General features: G+C 42.3%; 1 protein-coding gene across 9 annotated transcripts in view; it reads left to right on the forward strand.

Moving 5' to 3' along the window:
* Srp54 (splicing regulatory protein 54) overlaps nucleotides 1-19,536 on the forward strand; it is a 41,583-nt gene that overhangs the window by 14,889 nt on the left and 7,158 nt on the right. For 4 of the 9 annotated variants that reach the window (XM_076199651.1, XM_076199656.1, XM_076199657.1 and 1 more), the window contains 4 exons: nucleotides 329-489; nucleotides 1,668-1,766; nucleotides 13,420-13,455; nucleotides 17,756-17,924. In XM_076199651.1, coding sequence (XP_076055766.1) covers nucleotides 329-489; nucleotides 1,668-1,766; nucleotides 13,420-13,455; nucleotides 17,756-17,924 — 465 coding nt within the window. The remainder of the gene's footprint in view (nucleotides 1-328; nucleotides 490-1,667; nucleotides 1,767-13,419; nucleotides 13,456-17,755; nucleotides 17,925-19,536) is intronic. The other 5 variants (XM_076199653.1, XM_076199652.1, XM_076199660.1 and 2 more) reach the window with 5 other exon arrangements.

Here is a 19,536-nt window from a genome sequence, read left to right on the forward strand (position 1 = left end):
GAGACAAAGTGCTAGGTTGCTCCTCAAGATAGAGGTGATGGTATTGAGATTATAAAGAGGTGATATGGGGAGATTATTTCCTTTGATGTCAGTTCCACAAGACTGCAATTTGTTGGTACCCATTGGCAGTCTCTTGACAAGGGAGCAAGTATTGAATGATTACTGTAGAAAAGTAGAGGATGACATTTAGACAAGAATTTATAAGATAGATGAGAATTTATTAGTTGAACAATTGATCAATCATGTGTTTGGGGGTGAATTCATGCTGACATGGATTAACACAACCTATATCCTTTCATGAGTACTTACAAACTATAATTGTTTTCAGTCCCCAAAACCTAGCAGTAAATCCAAAGGGAGGTCCAAGTCTCGGAGCAAATCGAAGGGTCGAGGCAGTCGGCGGTCTCGCTCACCTTCGAGACCCAGGAGATCGAGAAGCCGCTCACGTTCTCGCAGTCGTGGCAAGTCAAGAAGAACTAAAAGAAGCAGGTGAGTTGTTGTGACAAATGGGTATCCCTCATCCCCTCACTGTTTTTCTTCACACATACACACTCCCAATTACTCACTCATTTTTTCTCTATTCATTAATATATAGACTGAACTAGGAGCAAGGAAATAAAATTAAAAATGTCAAGCTTAAGAATGTTACCTTGTGTCTGAATGCAAGTGAACGTGTAACATATACATACACATACCAAGGTCTTTTTCCCCCTTACAAGGGAGATATCCAAAGTTACATACATATACCAAAGGCTTTTTCCCCCTACATGGGGGATAGCCAAAAAGAAAAAGGTATAGAAACCACTCCCACCCATACCATTTCCTATATATTCCACTCCCCTCCACCCTCCTTCCTCCCTCTTATCTTGGCACATCCCATTTCATCCCCACCTGCTCCACTCCCATTTATCACCCCTCCCTCCCACTTTTCTTGGCTCCTGGGATGGGTCATTCCTGCATCTCACCCATGGCCCAGGGTCAGAAGCAATGCACCAAGACACAGCACACTTCATTTAATCAGCGTCCCTCTCTCTGTCCCCTCATGCAGAGAAATTACAGGGGAAAAGCTCTCAAGCTGCATCAAAATATCATTCACACATAACCACTCCCTAGCTCCTCCCCATCCCTTACCCATTCCCATGTATCACAGCATCATCCACATACAATCACTCTCCACTCACCCCTATCTTCTCCCTTCCTCAATAGACATCCCCCTCTTTCTCATTGCCCCTTTTACACCATCCATGCATCCATCTCATCCTTGGTTCCCACTTCTTATTCACTCCATCCACCTCTGCCTTCCACACATTTTTTTTTTTTTTACTAATAATTCTTCACTCATTCTTTCCATGTGTCCAAACCATCTTAATACTCCTTCATCAACCCTATCTCCCAACTCCTTTTCTCTATGAGTAGAGATTTCCTCAAACACAGACAAAATGATGTGTGGCTCTGGTCCATAGGGGCACCCCATGTAGACCCAAAAATATCAGCTACATGCTACTGAGCAGATTTTTACCTCGCAATAACATGCAGCCAATACCCCAGACAGGGTAACATAATACTCTTGGTATATCCTCTGTCCTTACAGCCCTATTATTGTCATTTCCCACTCTTTGTTGATCATAATGTCATTTTTAATTGTCTTTATGTGGTGTACTCTCCAGCAGGTCCAGGTCTCGTAGACGTTCCAGGACCCGCTCTAGATCCCGCGATCGTCGCAGGTCAAGATCCAGAGACAGGAGGAGGTCACGGTCTCCAGCCAGGTTAGTGATTAACATGCTCTGCAAACTTAGCTTTATAGTTTGGCATTGTAGCCTTCATAATGACTGGCTGCAATGGTGATTAAGTTGACTGATTATTCAGGTCATTGACAGTGTGATGTGTGTATCATGTGATAAGGACCAGTGATAGGCACCTGCATGATGTGGACCCTAAAGTCATGGGAGGGTCATCTGTAGCCCTTCTCCAAACCAACACCCCCCCACCAAGAGGTCTTGGGGCCTGGCACTTGTCCTGTGAATGGGGTCCAAGATTTTGATCTCTATAACCACACGAGCACACACCACAAAGTCATTAAATATACTTAAACACTTGTGTGCCGGTGACCCAAAGTATTGGAGGTACTCCTCAAACACTTGGGTACATAAGAGCTTGCAGCTCTCACATGATCAGCTGCAGCTATGAACACCACAATAACCACACTGTAGAAACTGGAAAATTATCACAAATCAAAGTTGGTAAAACACAACAGGTCCACTGTCATATAGACTGATGACACTAATTTGAATGACATTGGAAATGCCTGTTCCAGGCATTACCAACACTTGTTCCTGTGCCCCCACTCCACAACAAATGTACCCTACAGTTATCATTTGTCTTAGATTTGTATTATGAAGTACAAGGTCCTGAGGCTAGATTTAGAACCTGTTATCAATTGGCTATGACTATAATTGTGCCTTTGTGGTCTATAGTTGTTTCTAGGCCTTTCCTCTATAGTTGTCAGTAGGCCAGGGAAGTGACATACATAGAAAGTTAAAATTACTTGGAGCCATGCCAGTATACCCTACCTGTCTGTTTATGCTCTACTTGGGGAATTTCTTTTGCCTAAAAAGATGGTTTCTCAGACTAGGTACAACAAAGGAGTTGAGCATAGTTTACTAGGAACCTTATTTGGGATGTGATGAAACAAGGGGTGCGAGGAGTGAAACTCTAGATTAGACATTGAAGGCATGACTTGAACTTAATTTATCTTATTATAAAGTATAATGAGAAATAGACATTTGGGAATGGATGCTAAGAGGAGATTGTATGAAGGAATGATTGTGCTGACAGCACTGTATGGAGTAGAAACATGGAACATAAGAGAGGAGGAGTTTGAATGTCGAGATGAGGTACCTGAGAAGTATGATGGGGGTTACTAGGCTGGATGGAGTGAGAAATGAGGAGGTGAGGAGGAGAATGGGGGTGGAAAGGGAGTTGGGAGATAGGGCTGATGAAAGAGTATTGGGATGGTTTGGACACATGGAAAGAATGAGTGAAGAAAGACTAGTAAAAGAGTTGTGGAAAACAGATGGAAGGAGTGAACATGAGGGGTCAACCTAGGATGAGACGGATGGGGTAAAGGGAGCATTGGGAAAGAGGGGAATGTCAGTTGAGAAAGGACAGAAGATAGGGGTGAATGGAGAATGGTTGTGTATGGATCATGCTGTGATGCATGAGGGGGAGTGGGTGAGTATGTGTGAGAAATAAATTGACACAGCCTGAAGGGATTTCTCCCCCGTCATCTCCTTTTCTGCATGAGGGGATGGAGAGGGGGGCTTACAGATTGAAGCGGCCTTGCTGTGGATGTGCTGTCTTTTGCAACACTGCTTCTGACCCAGGGCAGTGGGCAAGATCATCCAGGAGGTGCCAAGATAAGAGGGTGGAGGGGAGGGGTGGAGTATGTTAGGGATGGAATGAGTGGAAGTGGTTTTTATGCCTTTGTTTTTTTTGGCTACCTCCCTTATAAGGGGGAAAAAACCTTTAGTAATGTATGTATAAAGTGTAAATGTTCCAGAACTAGAATGCATCTCAAACTTGTTAAGATAATATGTAGAAGTGCTGCTAGAATGTGTTATGACTAGAGGAGGGACCTCAGAAGCTGTCAGTATAATGTATTAAAGAACTTGTTACCTCTGGACATCTTCTTTGTCAGAGTTCTTTCATTTGTTCATTGTTTAGTTATGTCTTGATGGAGTGATTTGGTCTTTGAGTAAAAGGGGAATGTGTGCTGTGCAAGCAAGGGAGAAGGCAAATGATAGTTGTTAGTGGGAAATGGTTGGGAATAGATATCTCTTCATCTCTATTTTCACATGAGGTGACAAGAAAGGAGGGTTGCCAATTAAATGAAGTGGTAGGCTCTTGCTGCATTTTCTTCATTTCCAATCCCCGACCCATTACCCTTGCATTTACCCCTTGCACCACCCCATCCATGTACACATTGAACAACCATGGCAACATAACACACCCCTAGTGAAGTCCCACCTTTACCTCAGTCCACTCACTCTCTCCATTTCTAATTCTAACACAAATTCTACTACTCTCTTAAGAAGTCTCGACTGCTCTTAATATTTTTCCTCCTATCCCATATATCTGCATTACCTTCTACAGTGCCTTCTGTCTACCCTGACATATACCTTTTCCAAATCCATAAAGGCCCAAATAACATCCTTACCTTTTCCTAAAGCTTTTTCACATACCTGCCTTACCACAATTATCTGATCCATGCAACCCCTACCTTTCCTAAACCTACACTGTACCTCACCAATTACTCCCTCCAAATTCCCTTAATCAAAACCCTCCCATAAGCCTTCCCAACTACACTCAACAAACTGATCCCTCTGAAACTACATACATACATATACCAAGGCTTTTTCCCCCTTACTAGGGAGGTAGCCAAAAAGGAAAAGGCATAAAATCATTCCCACCCGTTCCATCCCCGAAAACACTCCACACCCCTCCACCCTCCCTCCCATCTTAGCACCTCCTAGATGACAGGTCATCCCTGCACCCTGTCCACTGCCCTGGGTCAGAAGCAGTGTCGCAAGACACAGCACATCCACATCAAGGCCGCTTCATTAAATCGCCGACCCCCTCTCTCCGTCCCCCCATATAAAGGAGAGGACGGGGATAAATCCCTTCGGGCTGCGTCAAAATTTTGCTCACACACACTACCTCACCCCCCATCCCCCCGTCCATTCCACCTCATGCATCACAACATCTTCCATATACAACCATTCTCCATTCACCCCTGTCTTCTGTCCTCTCCCGTCCTTCCTCAACAGACATTCCCCTCTTCCCCAAAGCCCCCTTCACCCCATCCATCCATCTCATCCTAGGACGTCCTCTCATGTTCACTCCCTCCACATCTGCCATCCATACCTCCTTTACTAGTCTTTCTTCACTCATTCTTTCCATGTGTCCAAACCATCCTAATACTCTTTCATCAACCCTATCTCCCAGCTCCCTTTCCACCCCTGTTCTCCTCCTCACCTCCTCATTTCTCACCCTATCCAGCCTAGTAACCCCCATCATACTTCTCAGACACTTCATCTCAAACACATTCAAGCTCCTTCTCTCTTCCTCTCTTATGTTCCATGTTTCTGCTCCATACAGTGCTGTTGGCACAATCACTCCTTCATACAGTCTCCTCTCAGCATCCATTCCCAAACTTCCACCCCTCATCAAACTTTCCAATCCACCAAGGCACCCACTCGCCTCTCCCAATCTACATTCCACCTCCACCCTCACTCCACCTTCTCCTGCCACACCCGCCTACACTCATATTTGTCCCATTTTCCCTTGTAAATCAGAACTATACAGGCACTCCTCCAGTCCTCCAGCACTCTACCCTCTTTTAGACAGACATTAAAGAACCTCATCAGCCCCCTCTTTTGGACACTCCACATGACACCCATCTAACCCAGGTGCCTTACCTGCTGTCATCATCTTGATACAGGTCGAAGTTCCCAAACTCTGCAATCTAAGACCTGGCAACACCTAAAACTTAGCTATAATTATGTGCCTTCTAAAACCCGGCAGAACACCCAAAATATGGCATCGTATTTCCTGGTAGGGCCGCTTAGCACCGCCATGATCATTTCCTGCCACCAGTTTATGTATGGTGGTTTGTTGTGACAGTATTGTGGTGTGGAGTCTATTGTTATTTCGTATATCTACAGTACCTCTGTAGCCCTATTATTGCTATTATGGTTCCCAAGCATCAAGAAACACCTATTTTCCAAAAATCAGAAAATTCTTTTTTGTCTTGGCTCGGTTCTGGTCTCAAGGGTGCCAAGTTTGGGAGCTTCAACCTGTAACTGCTTTCATATCATCTTTTCTTATTTGTCCTTCATTTTCCTCATTCATCACTGTCATTTTCTTAGTGCTTCCTGCTGCAACTATCTTTCCCTCCCTGTCCTCTTTCACATTTAACAACTCCCTAAAATACTCTGCCCATCTTCTTCTTACCATTGTCTCTTCCATTATAATCTCCCAATCTGCACCTTTTACTTTTTCTTCTCTACTTGATTTGCCTCCCCTTCCTCTCTTAATTTCCTTCCAAAACATCTTTTTATTACTTTCAAAATTTTGTCATATTCTTCCCCCATTTTGCATCTCCCTCATCCTATGCTTTACTTCTCTTTTCTATATACTCCTTTGTTTGTTCTTTGTACATTAGAGATATTATCATAATACTGTATTAGAATACCTAAATCATTAACCTCTTCCATATGATGACACCTACATAAGTGTCATGAGGCACAAGTGTATATGAGGATGCTAGCATTGGCATCTTGATTATATCTATTTTGTAGTTATAGCTGAGTGGCCCCCAAATTCTCTGAACTGGCTTGATCATATTTTCTGTGTTTATTATTACTCAGAGTGAAAGAGAATAAGTAAATTAGCAGTGACTATGTTTTATAATGCAAGTATTGTGATGTATCATCAAGTCATACATCAGGCATCTGATGCTGCACGCAGGAATTTGATATTGAAAAGGTTAACATCTAAGCATAACATTATATACAATATGATTGAGGTTTTTAGAAGCACAATTGTTATAGAATTTAAGTAAAAAATATTTAAGAGGGTATGGGTCACCATGGTCAGTCTGAATGATTTTGGGATGCTGCCAAAAAGGGTTATGAATCACTGGTGTAGGGCGTATGTATGCTTTGACTCAACCACCCTTTTTATAAGGGGAAAGGCCTTTCAGTGTGTATGTGTACATGGACCCAAAGTGATATTTTTCTCTTTTTTTTTTTTCTTAAATTGTTTTGAGTGAATGAAGGTCACCAGATGATGAGGCAGTGGAGGTAAACCAGCTGTGGAAGTGCTGTACCTTCCTGAATTGCCTGTAACCCGAACTGTGCAGTGAGGTAGAGGGTTGACCTTTCATCCACATGGTGTTGAGATAGGGTGTGGTGTGTACTTTGACTTGCCCCCCCCCCCCTACATATAAGGGAGAAAGGGTCATATACACAAGAATGTGGGGCATTGTATGTTGACATAACTCCTTTCTTATGTAAATGGCCATAGGATGTTAGGGATCTTAACCAAAACATGTGGCAAAAAGAAGTTGTGGAATGAACCTTGTTGCTCATGCCAGATAAGGAAGTGTATGTCCATGGTCAACCCCCATGACTCCTTGCATAAGAGCATAAGGATAGCTGGGGGACCACAGTAGAGAGAGGAATAGACAAGGGGGTTAAAATATCAGTATGACAGGATAGAGCAAGGTGATGACTGTTACCAAAGTTAAACAGTTATGATAGGCATAGTTGTCTTTAATGAAATATTTTAGAACCTATGAGAAGTTATAGTAGGGGAAAGGTTTACAATATTGTATTCATGAATGTTGTGCCATCAGTTTTTATTCAGTATTTTTAATGTTTTGTTTTATTATATATATATATATATATGTGTTTTTAATGGTTGTGGTACAGGTTAAAATAATAAGGAAGAGATAGGCAGTATGTTTGTGAGAAGAAAAATGGATGTGTTGGTATTGAGTGAAAAAAGTTGAAAGGGATGAGATTGAGTTTGGGAGTGTAGTGGGTTGGGTATACTAGTAAGTAAAGAGAGATAGGTAAGGGTGTAGTGGAATGGAAGGAGATTTCTTCAAGGTTAATGTGGATGAAGGTGAAATTGGGAAGGGAGATTTGGGTCTTTGTAAGTGTATGTGGGTCTGGTAGTGAGAAGAATGTAGAGGAAAAGGAGGCTTTTTGGATAGATTTAAATGAGTGCATAGAGGGTTTAGGGAGAAATCTCAATGTAGTGGTATTGGGAGATCTTAATGCTAGAGTAGGGAATGAACCAATAGACGGAGTGGTTGGGAAATGTGGAGTGCCAGGAAAAAATAGCAGTGGAGATTTGAAGGTGGAGATGTGTTTAGAAAGTTGATAGCTAACAGTGTTAGGAAGAAAGTCAAGAATAATTATTCATGGGAGAGGGTGGTGGAAGGAAGAGTGGTTGATAGGGTTTTACATACATACATACATATACCAAGGCTTTTTCCCCCTTCCAAGGGAGGTAGCCAAAAAGGGAAAGGCATAAAAACACTCCCACCCATTTCATCCCTAAATACACTCCACACCCCTCCCACCCTTCCTCTCATCTGAGCACCTCCTGGATGACGGGTCATCCCTGCACCCTGCCCACCGCCCTGGGTCAGAAGCAGTGTCGCAAGACACAGTACATCCACAGCGAGGCCGCTTCATTTAATTGGCGACCCCCCCTCTCCGTCCCCCTTTGCATATAAGGCGAGGACGGGGAGAAATCCCTTCGGGCTGCGTCAAAATTTACTCACACATACTACCCCACTTCCCCGCCCATTCCTCCTCATGCAGTCACAACATCATCCATATACAACCATTCTCCACTCACCTCTGTCTTCCGTCCTCTCCCTTCCTTCCTCAACAGACATTCCCCTCTTCCCCAAAGCCCCCTTCACCCCATCCATCCACCTCATCCTAGGACGTCCCCTCATGTTCACTCCCTCCACATCTGCCTTCCATACCTCTTTTACTAGTCTTTCTTCACTCATTCTTTCCATGTGTCCAAACCATCCTAATATTCTTTCATCAACCCTATCTCCCAAATCCTTTTTCACCCCTGTTCTCCTCCTCACCTCCTCATTTCTCACCCTATCTAGCCTAGTAACCCCCACCATACTTCTCAGACACCTCATCTCAAACACATTCAAACTCCTTCTCTCTTCTTCTCTTATGTTCCACGTTTCTGCCCCATACAGTGCTGTTGGCACAATCACTCCTTCATACAGTCTCCTCTTCGCATCCATTCCCAAATGTCTATTCCTCATTACACTCTTTAAACCACCAAGGCATTTACTCGCTTCTCTCAATCTACATTCTACCTCCACCTTCACTCCACCTTTTCCTGCTACACTTGCACCCAAGTATCTAAAACTATCCACTTCCTCCAGTCGCTCTCCCTTAATGTTCACTTCCAGTCTACTGCCACTTTCACCCCTTGTACATCTCATCACCTTACTTTTACCCACATTTATCTTTAGCTTTCTTCTATCACATACTCTCCGAAACTCTGCCACCAGCTTCCTCAATCCCTCCTCTGACCCTGCCACAAGCGCAGTGTCGTCCGCAAACAACAGCTGGCTCACCTCCCACTTTTCTCCATTTTCTTTAACCATCTCCAATCCCTGACTCACTACCCTAGCATTCACCTCTCGCACCACCCCATCCATGTATAAGTTGAACAGCCAGGGCGACATAACGCATCCTTGACGAAGTCCCACCTTTACTTCAAACCACTCACTCTCTCCATTTCTAATCCTAACACATGCTCTACTACTCTCATAAAAACTCTTGACAGCTCCCAAAAGCTTTCCTCCTATCCCATAAATCTGCATAACCTCCCACAGTGCCTTTCTGTCTACCCTATCATAAGCCTTTTCCAGATCCATGAAAGCCCAAAAAACATCCTTCCCCTTTCCTATAGCTTTCTCACATATCTGTCTTACCACAAAGATCTGATCTACACAACCTCTACCTGTCCTAAATCCACACTGTTCCTCACCAATTACTCCCTCTGTTCCTCTCCTAATCCTCTCAATTAAGATCCTCCCATAAGCCTTCCCTACTACACTCAACAGGCTAATCCCTCTGAAATTACTACATTCACACTTGTCCCCTTTTCCCTTGTAAAGAGGAACTATACAGGCACTACTCCAGTCCTCCGGTACTCTACCCTCTCTCCAGCAAACATTAAATAACCTCACCAACCAGTCCACCATCACTGCACCTCCCTTTTTCAGACATTCTGCATGACATCCATCCAGACCAGGTGCCTTACCTGCTTTCATCATCTTTACAGCTGCCTTCACCTCATCCTTCCTTATTTCTCCTCCATTCTCCTCACTCATCACTCTCATTTTCTTCGCATTTCCCACTGCAGCTATCTTTCCTTCCCTATCCTCCTTCACATTCAGCAACTCCCTAAAATATTCTGCCCATCTTCCCCTCACTGCCATCTCTTCCATTATCAACTCTCCATCTGTACCTTTTACCTTTTCTTCCCTACTTGATTCGCCTCCTCTTCCTCTCTTAATTTCTTTCCAAAACATCTTTTTATTACTTTCAAAATTTTCTGTCATACTCCTACCCCATTTCACATCTGCTCTCCTCTTTGCCTCCTTTACCTTTTGCTTTACTTCTCTTTTCTTTTCTTTGTACGTCTCATATGACTCCCCTGTCCTCTTTTGTAACCAATCTGTGAATGCTCGCTTCTTCTCTTCTACAGCCTTCTTTGTTTCCTCATCCCACCATTCACTACCCTTTCTTCTATTTCCCCCTGTCCTTCTTGTTCCACACACCATCCTTGCACACTTTAAGACTCCCTCCTTGAACCATCCCCATTCCTCCTCCACACCCATCTCTGCTCTATCCTTTAGGGTTTTAATGGACTATATAGTGGTATCCAGCAGAAGAGTAGGAAGAGTTTTGGATGTGTATGCTCTTAAGGGAGAGAGTGGGGGTATCAGATAATTTTTTGGTGAAGGTAAGTTGAGAGTGGAGGATAGATAGAGAATAAGGAAAAGAACAGAAGGTAAGGAGGTGCATAGAGTAAACTGCTTAAATGAGAAGGAAAAGGAATACAAGAAATTGAGAGAAGAGTGGGCGGAGGTGAAGGATAGAGTAGAACTAAGAGTGGAAGAGGAATGGGGATGGTTCAAGCAGGGAGTAACAAGGTGTGCAAAGATTGTGTGTGGAACAAGGAGGATGAGACGGAATAGAAGGAAGGGCAGTGAATGGTGGGACGATGAAGCAAAAAAGGTTGTAAAAGAGAAGAAATGAGCATTCATGAACTGGTTACAAAATAGGATGAGAGAAATGTATGCAAGTTACAAAGGAAAAAGAAAAGTAGTACATAAGATAAAGGAGGTAAAAAGAGCAGATGTTAAATTGGAGAAAAGTATGACAGAATTTTTTTAAAGTAATAAAAAGATATTTTGGAAGAAAATTAAAAGAGGAAGGGGAGGCCAATCAAGTAGAGAAGAAAAGAAAAGGTAAAAGGTGCAGATGGAGAGATAATAATGGAAGAGGTGACAGTGAGAGGAAGATTGTCAAAGTATTTTAGGGAGTTGTGAAATGAGGGATGGTTTGGAAACATGGAAAGAATGAGCAAAGAAAAATTAGTAAAAGAAATGTGGAAGGCAGAGGTGGATGGACTGAACATTAGGGGGTGACCGAAAATGAGATGGATGAGTGGGGGTAAAAGAGGTGTTGAGCAAGAGAAGGATATCTCTTGAGGAAGGAAGGGGAAAGGCTGAAAATAGGGGTGAGTGGAGAATAGCTATATAGGGTGATTGAGAGGATTAAGTGAGGAACAGAGTGGGTTTAGGAAAGGTAGAGGTTTTATGGATCAATTTTTTGTGGTAAAATAGGTATGTAAGAAGGCTTTAGCAAAGGTTATGGAGGATTTTTGGACCTTTATGGATCTGGAAAAGGCTTATGACAAGGTAGACAGGAAGGCACTGCAGGAGGTTTTGCAGATATATGGGATAGGAGAAAACTTAAGGGCAGTCAAAAGTTTTTGTGAGTAATAGAGCCTGTGTTAGAATTAGAAATGTAGAGAACAAGTGGTTTGAGGTATGTGTCATGTCACCATGGTTGTTCAGTATGTACATGGATTGGGTGCTGCAGAAGGTAAATGCAAGGGTAATTGGCAGAGAATTGGAGATGGTTAAAATATGAAGAAAAGTGTGAGGTCAGCCAGTTGTTATCTGAACACTGCACTAGTGGCAGGATCAGAGGGGATATTAAGGAATTTAGTGGAGTTTAGGAAGGTGTGCAAGAGAAGAAAGTTGAAGGAAATGAGTATTAAGGGAAAGAAGCTGGAGGAAGTAGATAGCTCTAAATACTTGGGGTCACATGTGGCAGGAAAAGGAGTTGAGGTGGAGGTAGATTGTAGATTGAGAGAAGCAAGTAAGTGTCTTGGGGGAGTAAAAAGTAGAATGAGAAATACATTTGGGAATGGATGCTAAAAGAAGATTGTATGAAGAGGTGATTGTGCTGACAGCACTGAATGGGGGTAGAAACATGGAACATAAGAGAGGAAGAGTTTAAATGTGTTTAAGATGAAATGTCTGAGTTATGTGGTAGAGATTACAAGGTTGGGTAGAGTGAGAAATGAGGAGAACCGGGGGTGGAAAAGGAGATGAGAAATAGGGTTAATGGAATAGTATTGGGATGGTTTGGACATATGGAAAGAATGAGTAAAGAAAGATTAGTAAAAGAAGTGTGGAAGGTAGAGGTGGATGGAGTGAACATGAGGTGATGACTGAGGATGAGGTGGATTGATGGGGTAAAAGGAACATTGGGAAAGAGAAGGATGTCTGTTCAGGAAGAAAGGGAGTAGGCAGAAGATAGGGGTGAGTGGAGAATGGCTGTGTATGGATGACTGTGATACATGAACAAGAGTGGGTGGGCATTGGGGGTGGTTATGTGTGAATGATATTTTGACACAGCCCAAAGGGATTTCTCCCTATCTTCAATGTTACTGTATGAGGAGATGGAGAGGGGGGTCACTGATTAAATTAAGTGGCCTTGGTGTGGATGTGCTGCGTCGTGCTGCATTGGTTCTGACCCAGGGCGATGGGTGAGATGCAGGGATGATCCATTATCCAGGAGGAGCCAAGATAAGAGGGAGGGAGGGATGGTAAAGGGGGGTGGAATGGTTGGGACTGGAATTATATCTTTTGACTTTGGCTACCTCCCTTGTAAGAGGAAAAAAGGCCCTTGGTATGTGTGTATGTATTTTTAATGTTTAACCAAATTTTGTTTGCCATAATAAACTCATGTATTGATGGTAAATTGGTTTGATAAATAACAATGTAGCATTTGTAACTGTACAGAGTTGACATAGATCATGGTGTTTGGGCCTCATATTGGCACTTAATCATGATTTATTCATGTAATGTAGAACTGAGATATCATGAATTTTTGTGATCAGATCACTCATGGTGAAGGACCTGTAATTATTAAGGTACTGTTTAGGCATAATTTGGATCTTGGGTCAATTTAATTTGAAATATTGCTCGGGTGGTATCATGCAAGGTGATAAAGAGGTAGACTTTTCCAAACTTTTTAAACCTAGCTCTGTTTCTTAATGTAATAAATTACTGCCTCATAAAGTTTGTTTCAGGTTGTGTGTTGTCCAAGGTCTTTTGGACCATCTTGTACATGTGTAAAGTAGACCCCTTTTTATTAGTAATACTAATATGATTATAGGATGACAGCAGTGTGCTGTAGATGGAAGCCATCATTATATTTTGTAATCTGCATATTGTGGAAGTTTATGAATGTTGACTTTGTTCTTGTCCCTCTCCATCAGGAAGGGATCCTCCAAAGATGGGTCTTCACACAAAAAGTAAGCGAAAACCCTGTTCTCAACATCTAGTTCTCAGAATATCAGTAGGCCTTTCACATCATTGTAAAAGAAAATGGTGTAATTGATTATATTACTGTTCAGTTTTCAAGTTACTGGTCACGATTTCAAAACTGACACACTTTCGGTAAAGATTAGGCATTAGTTAAAATTCAGGCTTCTTTCATCTTTTGGTGGTAGATTGATAAAGAAAAAAGAAATGGTTGAAATCATTGGTTCTTAACCTGTATCTGTACACTTTACCCTGTAGCAAGTTGGTCATTCCCATCATAAACACCAATTTTATCACATCTCCCTCAAAACAAACACATGTGCTAGACCAGGCTGGAACCAAACATGAATTTGAAGCTAGATATGATAAATTGGAGAGTAGGAGATGGGGACCTCACAACCATTGCTCCTTTCCTGTATACTATGATTACACATGTACACACACACATGCATATAAATATACACACATACTCATGAATATGCACACACACATCCAGTGATTCCAATCCTGATACACATGAGTTTAGACTGAAAAACAGACTTACCACACTGGAAAAGCAAAGAGAGATGATATGGTAATGTGATTGGAAAAGGGAGTTAAAAAAAATAGACCGGGAGGATCTGCTGGCATGGTATATTTAAAGAGAGTAAGCTGCAAATTTCTTTCAGTCAGATTATTTATGCTTGTTGGAAGATCTAGGACACCCCCACTTGTTTTCTCATGTTTTTTGTGGCAGTGGGATAAGAATGTTGCCACAGTATTCCCATTTGTGTTTCAAAAGGTGACGAAATGGGGTGGAGTGAATGGGGACTTAGGTCCTATCTGTTATTTTTCTCCAGCAGAGTCAAAGTATGGTATGACATGGGCACCAAAACTTTACAAAGGGTAATAAGGCAGCTGTATGCACCCACCTCGTCACCTAGCACCATACCTTTTTTGGCAGTTCCATATTCCACCCTGAGCGGGTGTGCCTCCCATTGTTAAGAACCACTGGTTTGAAACCATGTCACAGGCAGATGACTTAATTCAAGGGAAGCCTCTATATTGAATTATCTGATCACAGTTGTTTTGAAATTAACTTTGTCCATATATATTGAATGATACATTTCTCTCCTGCAAATGTGCTTTTTATTAGTTTATTTTGTATATTTTTCCCAGCATCCAAGATTTTTATATTTTATAAAGATGTTTTATATCTGGTGTATTTACATGTAGTTTTGGAGGGGCTGTCCTTGTTGAGCTCATTAACTGGAAAACAATTGTAAACAGAATTTCATGGGTTTTGAAGTCCATCTAGTTCTAATTTAAATGATTGTGTAGGAAATGTGGGAATTGTTAAGATTGACATGTGCAAATGTTTTTAATTGAACCCCAGAATTGATAGGCTGATCAGTGTCAAGTTAGCACTGATAAGCACATCAGTGCTAAGGTAGCATTGATAGGCTGATCAGTGTCAAGTTAGCACTGATAAGCACATCAGTGCTAAGGTAGCATTGATAGACAGATCAGTGCTAAGTTGTATTGATAGGCAGATCAGTGCTAAGTTAGTATTGATAGGCAGATTAGTATTAATTTTAGTGAGCAAACAGGCTTTTGCATAACTGAAGTGAAATTGGTTTAAATATGGTGCATTGGAGTCCTCAGCTTTGGTTTAATTTTGAACACATAAAAATTGCCAAAGCAGGAGCTTATTGTGTAAGAATGGCGGTGTTGTTGTCGTTCCCTAGACTGTCTGTCCGAGCAGTCCCGCGTAAGAATGGTGTTCTTAGGTTCAGTTGCATGCATATGACCTATTGATTACCCCAGCTGTGGGATCAAGAATGGGTTCTTGCATGCAGTGGTCCTGCAAACAGACATCACAGAAAAAAATTGTCATCCCACCACCACCACCACCAAAACCTGTCAATACCCACACCTCCATCTGGAAGTGCAGCCATGAGGGACTGATACTTGGTCCCAGGGTTGGACCCAAGGTGTTCCTCTATCAACTGTTTTTCCTCAATCTTTCTCACATAAGGAGAGTTGGCAATGCCTTACTGCACCTCCTCATACTACCACTATTAATACTTTTACAACTTCTGTTGCTGTTACTGCTAAACAATCCCATATTAATAGAGCACAGACAGTAGTCCAGTGTTTCTTTCCAGAAAGATCTGTGGGAAGGTTCAAAAACCATTGTCAGCCACTGTTGGACAGAAGGTTTCCAGTTCTTATTGAGGCAACAATTATTATTGTTATTTTATTATTATTAAACCCACCAGTAAGGTGATGCCCACTGTTAAGTAAAAAAAATAGAGTATTAGCCAGAGCAATGGATAGTTCTTAACTGGGAATCTAAAATGTTACAATGTCCAACATTGGGAATGGTAATACCTTTTGAGTTGAAGTAGTGAGGGTAAACCAGCTTCAGCTGTCAGAACCTACTTGGGAAGTGCTGTCTTACTGCATTGCATCTAACCTGAACAATGGGTTAGAGGACAGGGATGACCCATCATCCACAAGGAGCTAAAATAGAAGTGGCAACAAAGGGGTACTGGATGGGGATCTGTTAGTCATTTAGGCAAATGGGTATGTCCTGGACTCTCTTGCAGAAAATCTGCAGCTTTCAGGTAACCAGCAGTAGTCTGGCCAGGACTATAACTCAGGAAAGATATATTGTTATCAAGGGATTGTTAGTTTGGGGCATTGTTGTATGGGGTGTTCATTGTCCCATGTGTGGTGGTTGCATATGTGGCACATTGAATCTGTGGCCAGGCCTATTCTATGTTGGCACTGTTTTAATTCTTCATGGTGTCCTGAGAGCAGGTATGCCTGTGTGAGTTTTTTTTTTTTGGGGGGGGGGGGGCTTGTCTCTGGAATACTGAGTTATTGTGGTCTTTCTTGAAGGGCTCGTTTAATTATCCAAATAATTTATTGACATGTTTATCACGTGTCAAGTCACTTAAGATGATTACTCCCAGGTTCCTTTCTGAATGGACTTTTTTTACTTCTTTGTTTCCAATTTTGTACTGTCCATTATGCTACATTTTCATGTGTGTGTATGTGTGTGTGTGAAGACTTTCTAACAGGTAAGAGAGGCAGAGGGAAAAAACTCAAAGTAGAACAAGAGTTTATTCTTAGACTAGTTTCACACAGTGGTGCTTCTTCAGGAAGAAGCACCACAGTGCAAAACTAGTCTAAGAATAAACTTTTGTTCTACATGTGTGTTTTCCCTCTGCTGCTATTACATTATATTTATATATATATATATATATATATATATATATATATATATATATATATATCCTGAGATTGTTTGGGTACATGAAAAAAATGGCTACCTCCCATATAATGGGGATGAAGCCCTTGGTATATAGATAGGTAGAAGGAAGACTAACATATGTGGAAAGTGGAAGCAGATGGAGGGAACTAGAAAGGATGATCCTTGGATGGGCTTAAGAGGGCAATTGGGTGGAAGAGGAATGACTGTTGAGCAAGGAAGATAGTGCAAAAGATAGCAATGAATGGAGATTGGTTGTAAATGGGTGAGGGAATGACAGCCTGAAGGGGTATTTTTCATGTCTGCTTTACATAATTCTTGGGTGGATAGGGTAAGGGGGGGTCCCCATGTAATGAAATGATGGTGGGTAAACCAGCTCCAGCTGTCAAGCCCTTCTATTGGAGTGCTGTGTTTTGCACCATTACTGCTAACCTGAGCAGTGTGGTGTGTGGTCTTACACACACTGTCCTCCTTGCTTAACACATTTTTCATGCATCCAGTGCCCCCCTTACCATGACCATCAACCTTATTCTTTGTCTTCCCCACTTTCCTCACTTGTTCTTTCCAAATGCCCAAACCACCTCAGCACACTTTGATCAAACCTTTCTGCCAGTTATCTTTCCACCCCTGTTCTCCACCATGTGTGTGTGTGTGTATGTATATATAGTTATATCTCAAGTGGATTAGGTTAATTTTTTAGGAGCATTCTTGACTGTACCACTAGATTTTAAAGCATGTAAGTGGAATTTTAATAATGAAACATGTTAAAAGGTTATCAGTGATAGGAAAGAGACTAAATGTGTAGTGTTAACTTGGCCAGGGTGTGGTTCTTACGCTCAGTTTTCTGGATGAAACATGATATTAGAAACAGCTAGGATGAGGGATACTTAGAGCATACAGGTGAATTATTTTGGTAAAACAATGATAAAAGATTGTGTACTAAGGGATAGAGACTAGAAAAGATGGCAAGGGCTCAGCAAATGAGAGGTTAGATGGGAGTATTAAAGAACAGATGGAATGGTGTTTTCTAGATTGTATGAAGGATCGCATGTGTCTCGCAGGAAAGAATCCCGGAGAGATAGAAGCCGAAGTCGTGATCGGAAGGATAAGGGACGTGATAAGGACAAACACAAGGAAAAGCATAAGGAGAAGAAGAAGGAAAAAAAGGATAAAGAAGAAAAAACAAAGAAGGATTCCAAGGTATGTATAAATCTAGCTAGGATAGTAGAATGCATTACTTTTGTTGGGAATTCTGAGGCGAAAGAAGAATGTTCAAGAATTTTTTCTTTTGTGAATACATGGAAGTGGTATGATAAAGTTGTGTGAAATATAGATTTAATCAGTGAATGAATTATGGGAAAAGATAATAATAAGACTATATTAAAAGAGGAAGTGCAAGTAACACTGAAGCAAATGAAAGCTGGAAAAGCAGATGGATTGGGTGAATGTATGGAATGTCAGAAAAAGGGTGGAAGAGTAGTAGTGGAATGGCGGGTGAGATGGCTCATTGTGTGTATAAGAGAAGGAAGTGTCATGGTGGATTGGGCCCCCTGGGGCTAGGGGGTGTAGTATAGAATATAGCCCCCGCCACGTCGGCTGCGTGTCGTAAGAGGCGACTAATGCCGATCCCCGGGCGGGGCTCTTGTTTCCCTGCACAGGTCTTCCTCTTAGACTTCCTTTTCCACTCTTCCCTTCTCTTCCGCTTGCTGTCCCCTCCCTCCGACCTAACTTTCAACCGCCCCTCTCAGTAGCGGCGCTACACCCATCCTACGGTAATGCGTCCCTGCCAATAGGTTTGTTGGTGGCAGGGTATCATGCCACCTCGAAGGGCGCCTGCATTGCAGCACGGTAAGCCGGTGCAGTAGGATTACGATCCAAGTCCTAGCCCAGGCGTGAGGCTCCGCCTGGTGCCGTCCTCCCTATCCTCACTACAACCTGGCCCTGGCAGCCAATCATGAAAAAATCTCCTTCTAGTGGGGTGGCCGGCCCCCCAAATCCGGCTCCAGCTGACGCAGCTGGTAAGACAGCGTCGTCTACCCCGAATAAAAGACTCCTTGGCATCGAACATGCCCCAAGGCACCTAAACTTTTTCGAGCTCATGAAGCTAGTCACCCCTTTTGGTACCATCGAACGTATTTCTCTTCGTGTTAAGTCAAATTATAACAACTTTTATGTGCGTTTCTTAGCTCCATCAGAATGCATTGCAGCCAGCGTTGCCCTCAATGGTAATAAAATCGCGGATTCGACCTTGAAATGTTCCATCCTAAAAATATCAAATATTGAAGAACAAGACGATGACTTTGTCCCTAATGATACATACCTTACTCCCGAGCTCCCTGAACGTCCCCATCCCAATGCTTTAGCCCCCGTGTATAACCTAGTGACTGTCGAGGAGGGCAGTAACGATGTCCTAGTATTTAATATGATCAACAAAATGATCGCCAACCCTCCACTCACTCCAGAAACCTTCACGTGCTTTGGTCGCAACACCTACCTAGTGAAGGTAAAACCCCACCAGGGATTTATGCTCCAGGGTACGTCCGGAGATTTTTATGGCAGCGGAATCCTCAAGATTTCTCCATATGATGACTATAATGGCTCAAAGGGTAAGATTTTTAACTCTTCCCTTAGTAGCCTTCCAACCACTACCCTTCTTAACATGTGCCCCCAGAACATCTTGGATGCCCATGTAGTATCCAAGTATAGCCCAGAAGAACAAAAGTTTGTCCCAACACCGCTGATAATATTAAAATTCTCCGACTCAAATCCCCCAGACGTGATCGTGATTGGACCCCACCGCTGTACGGTTAGG

Source organism: Oratosquilla oratoria, chromosome 16, assembly GCF_046742065.1.
Source record: "Oratosquilla oratoria isolate Oo_2021 chromosome 16, ASM4674206v1, whole genome shotgun sequence".
NCBI classification, from domain to species: Eukaryota; Metazoa; Arthropoda; class Malacostraca; order Stomatopoda; family Squillidae; genus Oratosquilla; species Oratosquilla oratoria.